The following is a 14,980-nucleotide window of genomic DNA, read 5'->3' on the forward strand; positions in this document are numbered from 1 at the left end:
GCCTATTTTGGGTCCTGAACTTATGCTCTGAAGTTTTATGGTAGAGAACAGAAAAAAGTAATGAAAGGAAGAAAACAGGAGAGTGGTGAGGCTTGACTGAGGGAGGGGGAAGCTGGAAAGATAAGTCTTGGCAAGCTGTTGGACCTGGAGAGCAAGTGGTGCCATAATGTGTCATCAGAACAGTTAAATTCATAAATCTTGAAAAGATTTTTTTCAAGAACAAAACACTTCATCTTAATATAAACTGATTTCTAAAAGATTCTAAACACTTTATGCTGGCACTTCTTTTGTGATTTGCATTTATGAGGAGACAGTTTTTACAGAAGTTAGGAAGTTGCGTCAAATGTTATGGAGGGATCAGACATTTTGGAGAAAGAGGTCCTTCAATTCATAAGTATAAGAGGTGCAACTTGAGAAGGCTTCTGTCATGTATTTGTGCAAACTCAGGCATGTTTGAACTTTGCACGGAATATTCAAGGAGAAGAGTAGCAAACTTTTTTTTTTTAGCCAGTTCTCTTTGTTTGATTTCTTTTGTAATACTGCATTTTCACAATCATACAAAGAGTATTTTTATGTTTGAGTTTCTGATGACTGACTGACATGCAAAACTTGACCCAAGTGCCCAGTCCTCTGAAAATTGGTAGGAACCAGTCATAAAGCCAAAACTAGAAGCTGTATCCAGTGAGGACTCTCCTAGAATTATTAATTTTATGAACAGTAATTAAGCCATTAAGTAGGGGTTATCAATGGCCATGTATTTGAGGCCACAAGCAAATTTGGCAGTGAATTAGGTCAAACGAACTTCAGTCCTCAGTACTAATCTTATGAAGAAGGAAAGAAAATTATATATGTTTAAAAAGCTGTTCCTTAAATATGATTTTATTTCACTATTTAAATATCAAGTTATGTATTTATTTTGTAACAGCTTATAATGGTGTCTAATTTCAAAGGCCTCTATGTTGAAGGTAGTGGTTGTACTATTACTAGTTGCCCATTAATTCAAAATACCTCACTTCTTCATAGTAAACTTATTTAAGAAATAGTGTAGGTGCATAATGCTCCAGCTGTACTCGGACACTAAAGACGAACTGTTTCCAAGCTGTGTTGGTGTGTGTTCTTGCCTTTTTTTGTGCTTTGGGAAGAGCACTGCTGTTTGAATGCCTCAAACGCATAGGGGATGCTGTGAGAATTCTGGCATTCTGTGCTAGTGCAAGGTTCTCTGTCTTCATTTTATGGCAAAAAATTGATCTGGGTTGTGAGCATTCACACTTGTCTTAAGTAGTCTTTTTTTTTTTCTTTTTTTTTCTTTTTATTCTGATCAAGCCAAGACTTTGATACTTAAATACCATAAAATCAATGTGGGAAAGAGTGCTACTACTGTCATATGTTTACATGGTGTGGCTTCTCAAAAGCCACTATGGCTCTCCGGTTGTCCAGGGCCTGATCTTTGCCTGTAGTTTTTCACATTCTGTAATACAGTCCTGTGCGTTTGGAAATTGAGGATGATGAAGAAGTGGGACCAATGCATGACTGATGCATATGCCAAATATATCAGGCCTAAACCTTTTCTTTCAAAAACTGCCAAAACCCCAAAGACCTAAAAACTAGGCTGGAATTAAATTTAAGTTTGTTATAATTGTCAGTAGTGTTGCCTACTTGAGGACATCTGGTATTTAAGACATGTTTGTGGCATTTAGAAGTATTTACTCATTCTATTACAGTAGATTCTGCTTGCCTGCTCCATTTTGGGGGGCTTGTAGCATCCATCCTCATCAAGATCTTCTTAATACCACATACTGCTTTTAATGTATGTATGCAAATGCCTTTTACTGGTTAGGGATTCTCTGTTTACTACAAATGCCCATTTACTCTAAATTTCGTACCGAAGTCCATTTGAGGAAACTGTTTTATTCTGCAAAAAACAGGAAAAATAAAAAAAACACCTTGTAATTTTTTTTACTATATATTTATTGTTTTCATCCTCTCCAAATTGTAGTCATCAATTTTTGGTGCAGCATGAATACAAAAGATGTATTCTCTATGTAGATGTCCTGATTTGTGAACAACAGAAAAGATTAGCCAGTCTTACTGTCAATATGAATGATTTTGCAGTATTGGTGTGTGTTTTTTAAATTGAAGAGGTGGACAATATCTCTGACTCAGTACAAAATTACATAAATACATTTTAATTTCTTCATGTCTGTTATCGATACGATGACTGATCTTGGAACCTGAGTCTTTTGCAGTATTAACTCTGACAAATAAAACCCTAATTTAATGGACTTCTCAATTTGGGAGAACTTAAATACATGTTACCAAAAATGTTCTCTGAACACACTGTGTAAGAAAAAAAAAAAGTTTAATACCTAGAAACTTACTTTGTTTTCCATGTAGCTTAGATACTGAATTTCTAGAATAGTACCTCTCCAACTAAATGTGTTTCAGTGCAGTTACTTGCTGCTTATAGTTCTCCGCATGTTTCTTTCCAGTTAGAGCTTAACTTGCATCTTGTGCATGGTTTGTGCAAACTGCATTTTAACTTGTCTTTGTCTTTGATGCTTGCAACCTAATCCATCCCAGCTACACTGCCTCGAAAAGAAAGTGCTGTCAAACAGGAAACTGAGAGTGAGTATAACTAGTTGTGTTAGTTGGTATTGTCAATGCATGTGTGTCAATGTAAAGATGTAGTGCTGCATCATGGAAAATCTACCTAACACTGAAGCACTCTGTTAAGAATGAAATAAGCATTAGCAGCATCATTGTTTTTGCAAGGCAAAAATGAAGCACGGCTAAAATGGCCCAACATAGAAGCCGAGAAGGTTTGCAGGTAAAGGCAACATCTTTTGGTTTTCCCATGCTACTAGTTGATCTAAAAAAAATGTTTATGCCTGAAAGCTTGTCATAGTTTTCCAACTCTTCCAGTAAGTTGAGGTAACAACTTTTCTTGGATCTATAGACTTTGTCTTGTTTGTGTCCCTAGACTAGATGCCAACATAGCAGTTAAACAAAACTTGCAGGATTGCTTCTAAGTTGAGATGTGCGAAGTTTACATGAGGGTAAAATATTGACAATTTCTTGGTCTTTTTTGTTACTAGCTTTCTCCATCCTGTTCCGACATTTCTGAAAATTTGGGAAAAAAAAAAATAAAAAGATATGCACCTCACCTGGGAGAAGGCCCCACAATATCAGGAAGAAATGTCTGTTAATTATGATCAAAAGAGGGAGAAGCATTAGCAGTAGAGTTACTATGGGATTGTAGATGCAGCAAAATAGCTGGAGCAAACTATATAGGCAAGAGGATGTTAACAGCAGAAAGATCTATTTCATGATGAAAAAGTGCCTGTGTGCATATAACGCTTTTGAATTTTTTTTTTTTTTTTTCCCTCTTGTGGATTAATTCTTCTGCTTGTGGCAGCTTTTGCCCAATGTACATTCACAAAGATCATAACTGGTCTTTGCTTCCAAGCTTTCAAGGAGAGTATCTATCCCAGTGTTCCTATATTTCACAATTTTGTTCCTTTTATACCTTTTTCCATCCTTTACAGTGAGGGCTTATAGAGCTACATTGTACTTTGAAGCTTACTGAAGTATTTCAGTTACCTTGTAAAAAGAAAAGAATGTGTTTATAGCGAAAGCATTTGCAGCTTACACAAATATTGTTTGATTTTAATGTAGGACTACTAGCAACTCTTGATCTCATACATTCTGTAACGAACCTGTTCTTCTTGAGTATTTTATTCTGCCTTTGCTTCCCTCCTTCATAGTGTCTTTATTTCACAGGCCTTCATGGAAGTTCTGGAAAGTTGACTGGGTCTACTTCTAGCCTAAATAAACTCTCTGTTCAGAGTTCGGGAAACCGTAGGTCTCAGTCATCCTCACTGTTGGATATGGGAAATATGTCTGCCTCTGACCTTGATGTGGCTGATAGAACAAAATTTGATAAGGTAAAGTAAAAATGTTGCATAGGATTCCTGCTTAGTTTTGTATTGGAAGCGTCTTGCATATCCTTCTTATATAGTTTAAAAAACTGTACTGTTTAAATCTTAAAACATGCCAATTTCAAATTCTGTATGCACCACACATCTAATAAAGGCAGTTTCTAAGAAATATGTAGATCAGAGTAGTATTCTCTGATTATAAGGTTCCATTTAGTTCCTTTATATGCTGTGTGTGATTGTAAAGAATATCAAGCATAAAAACCAGTCTATTACGTTTAAGCCCAATATGCCTTTTTAAGCAAATAGGAATTGAACTGATGGATTCTTCAACTGATTTTTTTTTTTTCAATATAAATGTTCACGTATTCTGTTGCATTTTGCCAGTATGTAAGCAAAAGTGAAAGATAAGAAAGCATAATCTTTTAGCCAGGACTTGAGCATGGCCCTAAAATTTTATTTATACTGATTTCACATCAAAGTTAAACTCAGTTTTCAGCTTTAACCAATGGCATTAAGTTATTGTTGGAGTGTCCTTGGCACCTGTTTAAAACCTTGCTGTCCTCAGCATCTGGTTTGTTTTGTGTTGTGTTTTTTTTTTTCCCTGAACTTTTGAAAGTGACAGTACTCCTCAATTCTTGTTGAACTAACTCCTCAGTACTGTGGAAGGAAAAGGAGCTGTTATGAGAGTGAGAGATAAAAATAACTTTTTTGTTCTCTATTGAATTATTCTATGGAAATTAGTAGTTTTCTTCTGACTTCTTCAAATCTTTGCTCAGTCTTTTTCTGGGAGGAAATATTATATCCCTGAAACAGTTATTACACACCTGCAGCAGCAACTTGTCTAGAATTAAAATGATAGCTTTTTAGAACAATTTTATACAAGTATTGTGCTAATTTTTTCGATGACTTCTGACTTTTATCTTACACTCATTGGGGACATGTGAATGTGACTAATGTATACAGAGTTGTAAGCGATTGAGCTGACCTAGTAGGTTTTTTTCTATGTTTTTTTTTCCTAGGGGAATTTTCAGTAGTGTGGATTTACTATGTGGCTTGATTGGTTTCATTTATGTTCATCTATTGCATGTCTTAATCCTTAAATACTTGCAGAGAAAATTGTGTTGTGTAAAGGTGACAGATTAGAAGTATGTCTAACACCTGGCTTACAATTCAGTAGTTTATTAATATAATTAAATTATTTTGAATTATTGCCAAAAGAGTGTTTCATTTTAGATTAAATCTAAAAATCATGATGAATACTCCTATTTCAGTACAAAACCTGCTGTTGGTTTCTGCAGCAGCTATGTAGAAACTTTTTCTACAGTACAGTTACCTTCTACATACACAGTTTACCTGTTTTTCTTCCCTGAGGCTTTTAATTTTGCCTTCTTCCTCTCAGCAACCCAGGCAGAAAAGAGGGTGGCAGAACCCATGACTCACTATTAAAATGTGAATGTTTTCATTATAGCCCAGAAGTCCTTCCTCAGGCTGTGACTGGAAAACTTCTAGTTGTAGAAAAACGTAGATTGTTCTTTTTTACCCAGTGTTACATGGATGAGAAGGGACTATGTTGAAGATGGAGATAATGCGTTTAAAGATATAAGTACAAGCTGTTTCTACTTCTATTAAGTAGAATAAGCCTTCTAAAGCTTACTGAAGATAGAAAGTATAAAGCCTTATGCAACAAACAAAGTTAGTATTACTAACTGTTCATAGTATTCAGTGTGTTGATAAAATATTTCTCTTTCTTTAGATTTTCGAGCAAGTATTAAGTGAACTAGAGCCTCTGTGTCTGGCAGAACAGGACTTCATTAGTAAATTTTTCAAACTACCGCAACACCAGAGCATGTCGGGAACAACGACGGTATGACTCTTAATTCTGTCACTGAAGTAAAAATGAACAGGCCTCATAAGACACCTGTTTAAAAGATAACTTCTGAATTTATCTGGCAATTATGTGATCCAGGTGATCAATAATTCGTTTTTCTCCATTAGCTGGCTGAATCTTTATTTCTGGCTGACCAGTACAAAATCTATTAAAGAAGGACTGACATGTTTCTTTTGCCATGGCTTTGCTTCCTCATAAGATCACAATAAACACTTCATCATGCTATGTAGGAAGGCAATGGGGAGTAATTGTGGATAGTGTTGTATGCTGGGGAACATAACCAGAGAACTACCAGAACCTTGCAAACCACTGTATTTGCTACTTTGAAAAGAAAGGAAAAAAAAAAAAAAAAAAAAAAAAGCTGATAATTATGTTGGTTTTGTCTGATATACTAATCACTTAAATATAGAATTGGAGACAAGCTTTCAGCTTCCTGTATATACATTCCTTGTTCTTACAGAATGAAGCAGAGGAAATGGATGGAGGAACTTTGTCTCGTTCATACACTTCTGGTGTTCCACAAACAATATCATCTGAGTATGTGCTGCTGTTGTTTATTATTGATTCTTAAGCCTATATGGGAATTTATTTGGCATATAATACTTTTTTCTTTATAATTGGAAATTGTTTCCTTTTAGTGAAAATGAATAGTGAACTCTTAATTTGTACCTAGTCACTGAATGAGTCAGTAAATATAAAAATTTTTGTATATAGGACGGATGTTTCTGTCTACAGTAGTATCAAAAAAGATGCTTAATTGTCTAATAGTTTGCAAAGTGAAACCAGGCACTGTAATATGTAAAATATGCTTTGGAAAATATGCTTAGCAAAGTTCTGAATTTGAGTGCATGGCAGCTTCCACACAGGAAATGTTTTTTGGAATATTTTATACCTGTGACTACTGACTTTTACTGTGTGGCACTGGCATTTCTTCCCTTAGCAGCATTCTGAAAAATCATGAGACTTGTTGAATACAAATAAGACTACTATATCAAATAAATTTATCCTAAAAATGTTATCAAAGAACATGTAAAATAGCCTAGTAAACTGTCAGAGTAATAATTTTATCTTGTGCATTTTCAATAGGAAGGACATGATCCGACAAATGATGACAAAAATATTTCGTTGTATTGAACCTGAGCTGAATAATCTTATAGCACTGGGGGACAAGATTGATAGCTTTAATTCCCTTTATATGTTAGTTAAGATGAGTCATCATGTATGGACAGCACAAAATGTGGACCCAGCTTCCTTTCTCAGCACAACACTTGGAAATGTTTTGGTGACTGTCAAAAGGAACTTTGATAAATGCATTGTAAGTTCTTTAGTTATTCTGATTAAGCTAACTATAATATAGGAAGCCGACTCCTACCCAGTTTGAGTTTGCATTTCTTTATACTTAAATTTTTGCTTTCAGTTTGAAGTGAAAATGAGTAACTTTATTGCTCTTCTACTGGCCAAACCTTCAAAAAGATAAACTAATCGGTGATTGTGTTTTTTTTCCTCTACATTCCAGTTTTCTTCAATAATTAGCTATTTGTAACAAGTATGACCATTCATTCACTGCTGTGAGCTAGGTGACATTTCTAGTTGTTTGTTTAAACTTGTACTTACTGAGATTACAGAAGTCAGTCAAGTAAACTATAGCTCTCTGCCTTTTTTACTTAGCAAAACAAAAGCGCATGAGGGTTTTGCTTTTCCCCTTTGAGCATAATATGCCAAATAGAAATAACTGAACACACGGAAGAGATTTCTGTCTCATATCTGACAAAAACTTGGTTTAGATAAAATGGCAAATCTTCTGGCAGTAGCAGAGGCAGCTTCTACTGTGAGAAACTTCCTTTTGCTAATACAATATGACCATGATATGAAATATGGCAAGTTTAGTGAAAACGTAGTTGCTGGTATAACTTTTTTTTTTTATTGTCATACGTGTAATTTGACTTTAGGCCAACATAATAAGACTGACCATTCTTGATCAGTTCTATGCTTAAAATATTTTGAACCTGATTTTTTTGGATTACACTCCAAAATAAAATTTCAGTAGAAGATTAAAGAAACTTCCTGTACCAAAAGGAATTGTTAACTTGGCTGAATCAGAAGAGCAAAGATCCTTGTTAGATTATAGAATTAAAATTGTTAATTGCTTCTGGTGGATAAGTTTGGGGTTTTTTTTCCTTGTTTTTTATTCTTTTTCTTAATACTAAGTAAACAAAGGACAATAAAAGCTGGAAAATTCTACTTGCCCATCTTCCTTTTTTCTTTCCAATTATTTTATTTCTTCACAAATTTTTGAGGGTAAAAAGGGAGGAAGGCTAAGTAGATACACTAATCGAAAGATAAAATTATTTCTGTGTTTGAATAAATGTCAGTTTTTCAGTATGTCTGCATTTTTCTCTTTTACTAGTTGTTACATGGTCTGGAGTCATATATTAGATGCTAACATCTGTTCTGATTTTAAATTTAAGAGTAATCAAATGAAGCAGATGGATGAAGTAAAAATCTCAAAGAAGAGTAAAGTTGGGATCCTTCCATTTGTTGCTGAATTTGAAGAGTTTGCAGCCCTCGCTGAATCAATTTTCAAAAATGCAGAACGACGAGGAGATCTAGATAAAGCCTACATAAAACTTATTAGAGCTGTTTTTGTCAGTGGTAGGTCTTCTGAAGTTGTCATAGTTACTAAAATGATTGTTTCCTCCTATTTATATACAATTTTGCTCAAATTAACAGATGGGGTTTTTTTTTTTTAAGACTCTATTGCAAGTCATGTGGCTGATATTGTGCTGCAATTTGGTTATCTGTTGTCTGTGGGAGAGCAAGTGTAAACCTTTTGCTTGTAATATACTTGTTAAGAGCAAACTGTAGATAACTTCCCTTTGTACATACCTGTAAAGTAACTTTCAGTTATGACAGAGGGAAGTGGTTAAGACTCTGTAGGGAGAGAGGAGATGGCAGCAACACAACACGCTCAGTCTGAAGTGGTTTCCTGTCTTTTCTCCTCCAGTGTAGTTTAAATGAGGAGATGAATCAGGATGGGATCCCTGGCATTTGGCCCTAATACTGTTTATCTTCACAGCTCTGTCTGAAATAAATCACTTGAGTTCTGGCTATGAATTTTACCCTTTCTTGGCAGATTAGGTCCTTTGTGTCCCGGCGTGACACAGCAGAATGTCTCTCCAGTCCTCCCTATTTTCCCAGCTATAGTCTGGAAAAATAGCAGCAACACCCTTGTTCTACTGGTTTTATTTATCATTTTAAAAAAATGGGGGGGGGCAGCGACAATATGCAAGCCAGTGAACTCTGGAAAAATTATCATTCCCTTTTAAAATGGGGGGACGCAGATGGATGGACCTCTCTGTGCTGATTTACCTGCAAATTTTCAAACAACTCCACATATAGTAATTCCCAACCACCGAGACTTACCTCTTTTTTAGGGGAAGATTGAGCAAGAGGAGACAGTAGAGGCAATAAAGCTAGTTTGAGGAAATTATAGCATAGTGGTTCTGAAACTGTGAAGAGACATTACTTCATAGTGCAGTGGACTAGAGTCCATATGTAGTCAGCAGGAGCATCCCAGCTGATAGGACACTACATTTTGAAAATGTTTATTTGATTGCACCCGTCTTTTCTGTCCTTAAGAATTTACTATGCAAGTGATAAAACTAAGCAAACACCAATAGACAGGTAAAACTATACAATGGTAAAATAACTAGTGTAGGAAGAATTTAGAAAAGCATGTTTTAAAAAAAAGGTTCAAAATGATGCCAGTCAAACACTGAAGAAGAAACAAAATCTGTTTCAGACAAGTACAGAGCAAACTTAAAGATCAAAGAATTATGATGAGGGAGGATAAGGGATAGAAGTAAAGAATGAAGACGAAACAAAGTCAAAATTATTTACAACATCAGTGCAAGTAGTATGTTTAATGCAGTAGGATATTTAACTTACAAGTAATGTTTGAAACAGGTCAGAAAGACATAGTACTTCAGGTAGAATTAGGGGCGGCAGTTAGAAAATTGTAAGGGAAGAAAAAAATTGGCAATAGCAGACTTCCTAGTTGGCAATTCAATCTTCTGACTGAACTGAATTTGTGATCTTTATTGATACTCTGGTGCCCAGGATCACTTTGCTAGTGGGCATCCTGGTAGTATCAGCAAAATGATTAACGGATGAACAGGCATAGAGACTTAATTGCACTTTTCATTGAAGCCATCCTCTTTCAGCCTGCTTTTAGGCACAGTAAGGGAGCAATAGGTAGAATTTCTTTTGCCTGCCCTGTTTGTTTTTTATTTTTTTTTAGAGGAGGGGTGAAAGTAAGAGACCTGTGTGGAGGATTAGCCATTTTTGTTATCATATTTGGGGATTGACAGTAACTTTGACCATAAAACTAATAAGCTAAGCAAAAACTGAGAGACTAGGAAGTACATTTTAAAAAACCCACCACCTTATTGAAGATTTTTGTTCTAGCAAAGAGGGGAATGAGACTTTTCTTAAATAGTTCTGCCATGTGAAATTTGTTAGGGATAATGAAAGCATGCTTGTAAGCCTCCACAGAATGTGGGTTGTGTCTCACTTATATAAATGACCATATGTAGTCACTATTTTGTATCTTTTTATAAGTGACTCTTTTTGGCATAAAAATTTCATGGTCTTAGAGCCTGAACATATCTGTTACTACTTTTGAAGTCTCTCAGATACTGATTTATTTAATGGTAGTTATGACAATCACTCATACAAATGGTTATTGTTGACATAAAATCCAAAACTCCTTTTTTGACAGTATGATGGTTATTGGTTACATTTTTCTGAATTTGGTTGTCCTTTTGGTATTTAAAGTATTTTGCTTCATTTTTCTTTCAGTTGAGAAAGTAGCTAATGAAAGCCAGAAAACACCTAGTGATGTGGTTATGATGGAGAACTTTCATCATATTTTTGCAACACTTTCTCGCTTGAAAATTTCTTGTCTTGAGGCTGAGAAAAAAGAAGCCAAACAAAAATACACTGATCATCTTCAGTCTTACGTAATCTGCTCACTCGGACAGCCTCTTGAGAAATTAAATGTAAGTATATTTGAGTTTATAGACTACTCTGTACCATTTAAATGTATTAAGTCTTTTGAGTTTGAATTTGCACTATCTGATCTCTTTATCACTGCATCTATCATAATCTCGTATTTTATTATTTTAGACTCAAGCACGCCTGGCAAGATTACTCATGAGGGTAGCAGTCTTGGATGAAAATAACCAAATTTTTCATGACAATGAATAGTACTGACTAAACATCAGTTGTGTCTTAAGCAAATGGTTTTGAGGAAGGACGAAGCAAGGGGAAAAGTAATCAGGCACTTTGGGATAATTTTCCCCACCTCAAATGCAGAGAAAGTTACTGTAGTTTCTGAACCGTTCAACAGTAAGAAAAGTTTTGGGAAAGTTCTCTATGTCTGAAGTTGAACTAAGTGTTAAACTGACTGCTGACTTAGGTCCAGACTCAGTTCTGCCCACTGAACGGTTCCCACTGTTCATTGCTTTTTCTATAAGCAGGATTTCAGCCATTCATTTTCTGAAAAGTCTAAGATGTGTTCTCTTTTTGAAAATTAAAATGCTTTATTGCTGCTTCCCACTTGTTGGGGGTTGAGTCTGGCCAGCACCTAAGCTGCCACTTAACTTGCTTACTCTTCCCTCCCCAAGCAGGAAGGGGTGGGAATAGGAAAAGCAAAAGTGAGAAAATTTGGGGGTGGAGATAAAGACAGTTTGATCAGTGAAGAGGAGAGAGGGAGAGAGGAAAAAAAAAAAAAACAGTGATGCAAAGGCAGTCACTACCTCTCACAAGTAGGCTGATGCCCAGCCAGTTTCTGAGCAACAGCCACCTTGAAGACACACACCACCTCCGCCCCCTCCTCTAACCCTAATTTTTATAGCGGAGCATGATGATACATGCTATGGAATACCCCTTGGCCAGGTTTGACCTGTTCAGCAATAACCAAAACATTGGTGTGTTACCAGCCCTGCATTAGCCACAAATCCAAAACACAGCGCCATATAGGCTGCTGTGAAGAAAGTTAACTCCGCATGGCTCTACGTGCATGTTCGTAGGCATACTTCCTGTCGTTGTTATGCTGAGCCAACTGGTGTGGAGCAGTGAGAAGAGAGGGCACTTATGAACAAATATTGCTGTTGTGTAATTATATTTTAAGCAGAGAAATTCCTATTCAGATGCTTACTCAGTTTATCCAAAAGATCCAGTATTTTCCCAGGCTATGGCCTCATTAATTGAGGATTTTGAGGCTGGTTCAGTATTAGTTATAAGTTTGCAAAGAAAAGCTTGATTGCTTCTAGAAATGATTAGTTTCAGTTTTACACTAGTACTTGCGGAGTGCTGTATTGTTGAGATGTGCCTTAATGTTTATGGCTGAGAACTACTTCATGCCCAATTAAAAAACAAAAATGGGGGGAACACACAACAGTTGTCAAGCTGAATCAAGACTTAACTACGCATGTGCTTGTCAAATGAAGTTAATTAGTTTAGATTTGTGATAATCATTAATGCTGTTATTGTTTGTTAGCATTTTTTTGAAGGTGTTGAAGCTCGTGTGGCACAAGGTATACGAGAAGAGGAAGTAAGCTATCAACTGGCTTTTAATAAACAAGAGCTTCGTAAAGTTATAAAGGAATATCCCGGTAAGGAAGTGAAGAAGGGATTGGATAATCTCTACAAGAAGGTAGATAAACATCTCTGTGAAGAAGAAAACTTACTTCAGGTAAACTAAATCATGGCTTAAAAACTTTGTAATGTTTACACAAAGGCTTTTATTATTGCTTGTGTATATGTATTCTGAGAAGTACCTGGCTTCAGCGTAACTCTGAAAAACCATAAATTTTGAATGGAGGTTTTTTATAATCCTGCTCTGATTCTATTTGTTGTAACATTGATTTGAACTGTCTTGGTAGAGATACAGTTCAGAAAGAAACTGCCTTTATGATTCCTTAGGTGTCTGTTAATGGGTGATCTCTGTTCTGCAAAATACAGAGAGAATTAGATTTAAATGAACTGTTACCCTGATACAAAATTTAGCTGGTACACTATAGCAGAATATACTTTCAATTACATCTTTTCTGACAGTTATATTAAGTTTTTTCTTATACTCTGTAAACTTTCTCACTGGAGTAAATAATAAGTAGATTTAAGAGTTACCCAAGTATTAACAGCTCTTTAAAGTCTGAAATGTGAATTAGTAGCACTGTTCTGGTTTGGGATGTTTTCTTTAAAGATAAAAGCATTATCTCTTCTAGGGCAACTTCTTCTTCTTTGCTATTTTCTGCTTTGCAGATTCGGTAGGAGTCCTGTAAACATTAAAGATCTTAAACTTAATGGGTAAAAAAGGTCAATGATTTTTTTTTATGCAGCAACTCAGTTTACTGAACTTTGTTGTTAGCAAGCTTTAGTTTTAAAATGACACCTGAACTGAGAATCAATTAATGAGCCAATGTTTTGTTATTCACATATAGCGTGCTGTGCCATTTGACATTTCCTAAAGTTTGCTTTCTTTGGCAGGTTGTGTGGCATTCCATGCAAGATGAGTTTATACGACAATACAAGCACTTTGAAGGGCTGATAGCTCGCTGCTATCCTGGATCAGGAATTACTATGGAATTTACTATACAGGATATTTTAGACTACTGCTCCAGTATTGCACAGTCTCATTAAGTTCTAGAAGGGAAAAGAGGAGCTAGCAAAGTTTGTGCCTGTGTATAAGGGAATCAAACACTATAAATGCTATTTGTTTTTAAAAGGTGGATTTCTATGTGTATGTGTTGTTAACTGCCACATCTGTCAAGTTACACTCCTGCTTCAACTGTTTTTCAGGGCAGAATGAAACCTTGGGGGATTTGTTGCTCTTCTACTGGGTTGAAGTACTGCTTGAAAGCATTAATTCTGTGAAACACTTCGAATATAGTTTTTCCCCTCCCCTAATGTTCAGATAATTTTATTTATAATCCCTTCTCTTGCTAAAAGCAGTAAGCACTACCTTCATAAATGCAAAAAGTATACTACTGTTTTCACTAACTCTTTGCATGTTGGAAATTATGTAAGCATTAAAGACTATCAAATCTTTTCCCTTCCTTATTCTAGAAAGTATGGATGTGGAACTTATGCAGTGGGAATACTGAATTCATGTTCTGAGACATAATGTGACTATGGCTATGATTCTTAATTAAACTGTGTTCATCATATTCTTTATTTCTATGGAGTGTTATTTCAAAAAGGTGAAAATGCAGAGTTATTTCCATTGTTTTGTCTCTGGGCATTGAAGTAGAATTGCTCTGTTTCTCAAGACATACTTTTTTTTTTTTTCTTCCTTTCAGTAAGTATAATGTAGCATCAGTATACTCCTACCTCATGTAACCCCTTCCTCCTTCTGGAGCTTCATCTGCCTGTGATTTCAGAACCTAGTTTTTCTTTACAGCTTGAGGAAATGGCTAAGTTGTTGGATAGAGGTGGGGTATATGTAGAATAGAAACAGGCACAATAAAAGTAAACATGCAGACAGAGGTAAGATTTTGGGTTTTGAGATGCAGATGCACGAACAAAAAAAAAAAAGAAAAAACAGTGATATGAGAATGTTATAAAACACTTGAGGAAAAACCTGCTAGATGGCAGCTCAGCAACATTGAGTGAGGCATCTGGATTTGGGTAAGAATACTAACACTTGTAGCTCATTAAATCCTAGTTGTCTCTTGTTTACTAATAAAATACCTGATCCAAGTTGTGTATAACCTGCTTACAGTGTCTTTGCATGTGACAAAAGGTAGCCAAAGCAACACCAAGGGGATGTAAGCGTTACCGTTAGAGAAACTCCCTTGAACTAGTACAGACAGCCTCTAGAAGAGGACTACCTGTTACTTTTACGTCAGACACTTCCATCCCTGAAGTCTGGCCACGAGCCAATGCACCAGGCAACTATACTATAGGCAGTAAAGGCAAAAGCCCCTCATGAAAAAGGTCACAGAGGGTGGTAAGATGAGGAAGACCAGCAGCCTGAAAACAGCTGCGCTTTACCTAAAGAGCAAAGGATTCGCTTAAGAACACTGCATTGAGAATAGTTCTTGCTTGCTTTTAAGATAAAAGAACCGGGACCAGGTGACAGGGCCCCTTG

At 35.8% G+C, this 14,980-nt stretch overlaps 1 protein-coding gene across 7 annotated transcripts in view; it reads left to right on the forward strand.

Moving 5' to 3' along the window:
* The window catches only part of EXOC1 (exocyst complex component 1), a 32,762-nt gene extending 18,705 nt beyond the window's left edge, over window positions 1–14,057 (forward strand). For all 7 annotated transcript variants that reach the window (XM_068403050.1, XM_068403048.1, XM_068403053.1 and 4 more), the window contains 8 exons: window positions 3,781–3,944; window positions 5,692–5,802; window positions 6,287–6,363; window positions 6,913–7,141; window positions 8,295–8,478; window positions 10,687–10,886; window positions 12,389–12,583; window positions 13,378–14,057. In XM_068403050.1, coding sequence (XP_068259151.1) covers window positions 3,781–3,944; window positions 5,692–5,802; window positions 6,287–6,363; window positions 6,913–7,141; window positions 8,295–8,478; window positions 10,687–10,886; window positions 12,389–12,583; window positions 13,378–13,530 — 1,313 coding nt within the window. In that variant the 3' untranslated portion in view covers window positions 13,531–14,057. The remainder of the gene's footprint in view (window positions 1–3,780; window positions 3,945–5,691; window positions 5,803–6,286; window positions 6,364–6,912; window positions 7,142–8,294; window positions 8,479–10,686; window positions 10,887–12,388; window positions 12,584–13,377) is intronic.
* The last annotated feature ends 923 nt before the right edge of the window (window positions 14,058–14,980 follow it).

Source organism: Nyctibius grandis, chromosome 6, assembly GCF_013368605.1.
Source record: "Nyctibius grandis isolate bNycGra1 chromosome 6, bNycGra1.pri, whole genome shotgun sequence".
Lineage (NCBI taxonomy): Eukaryota > Metazoa > Chordata > Aves > Nyctibiiformes > Nyctibiidae > Nyctibius > Nyctibius grandis.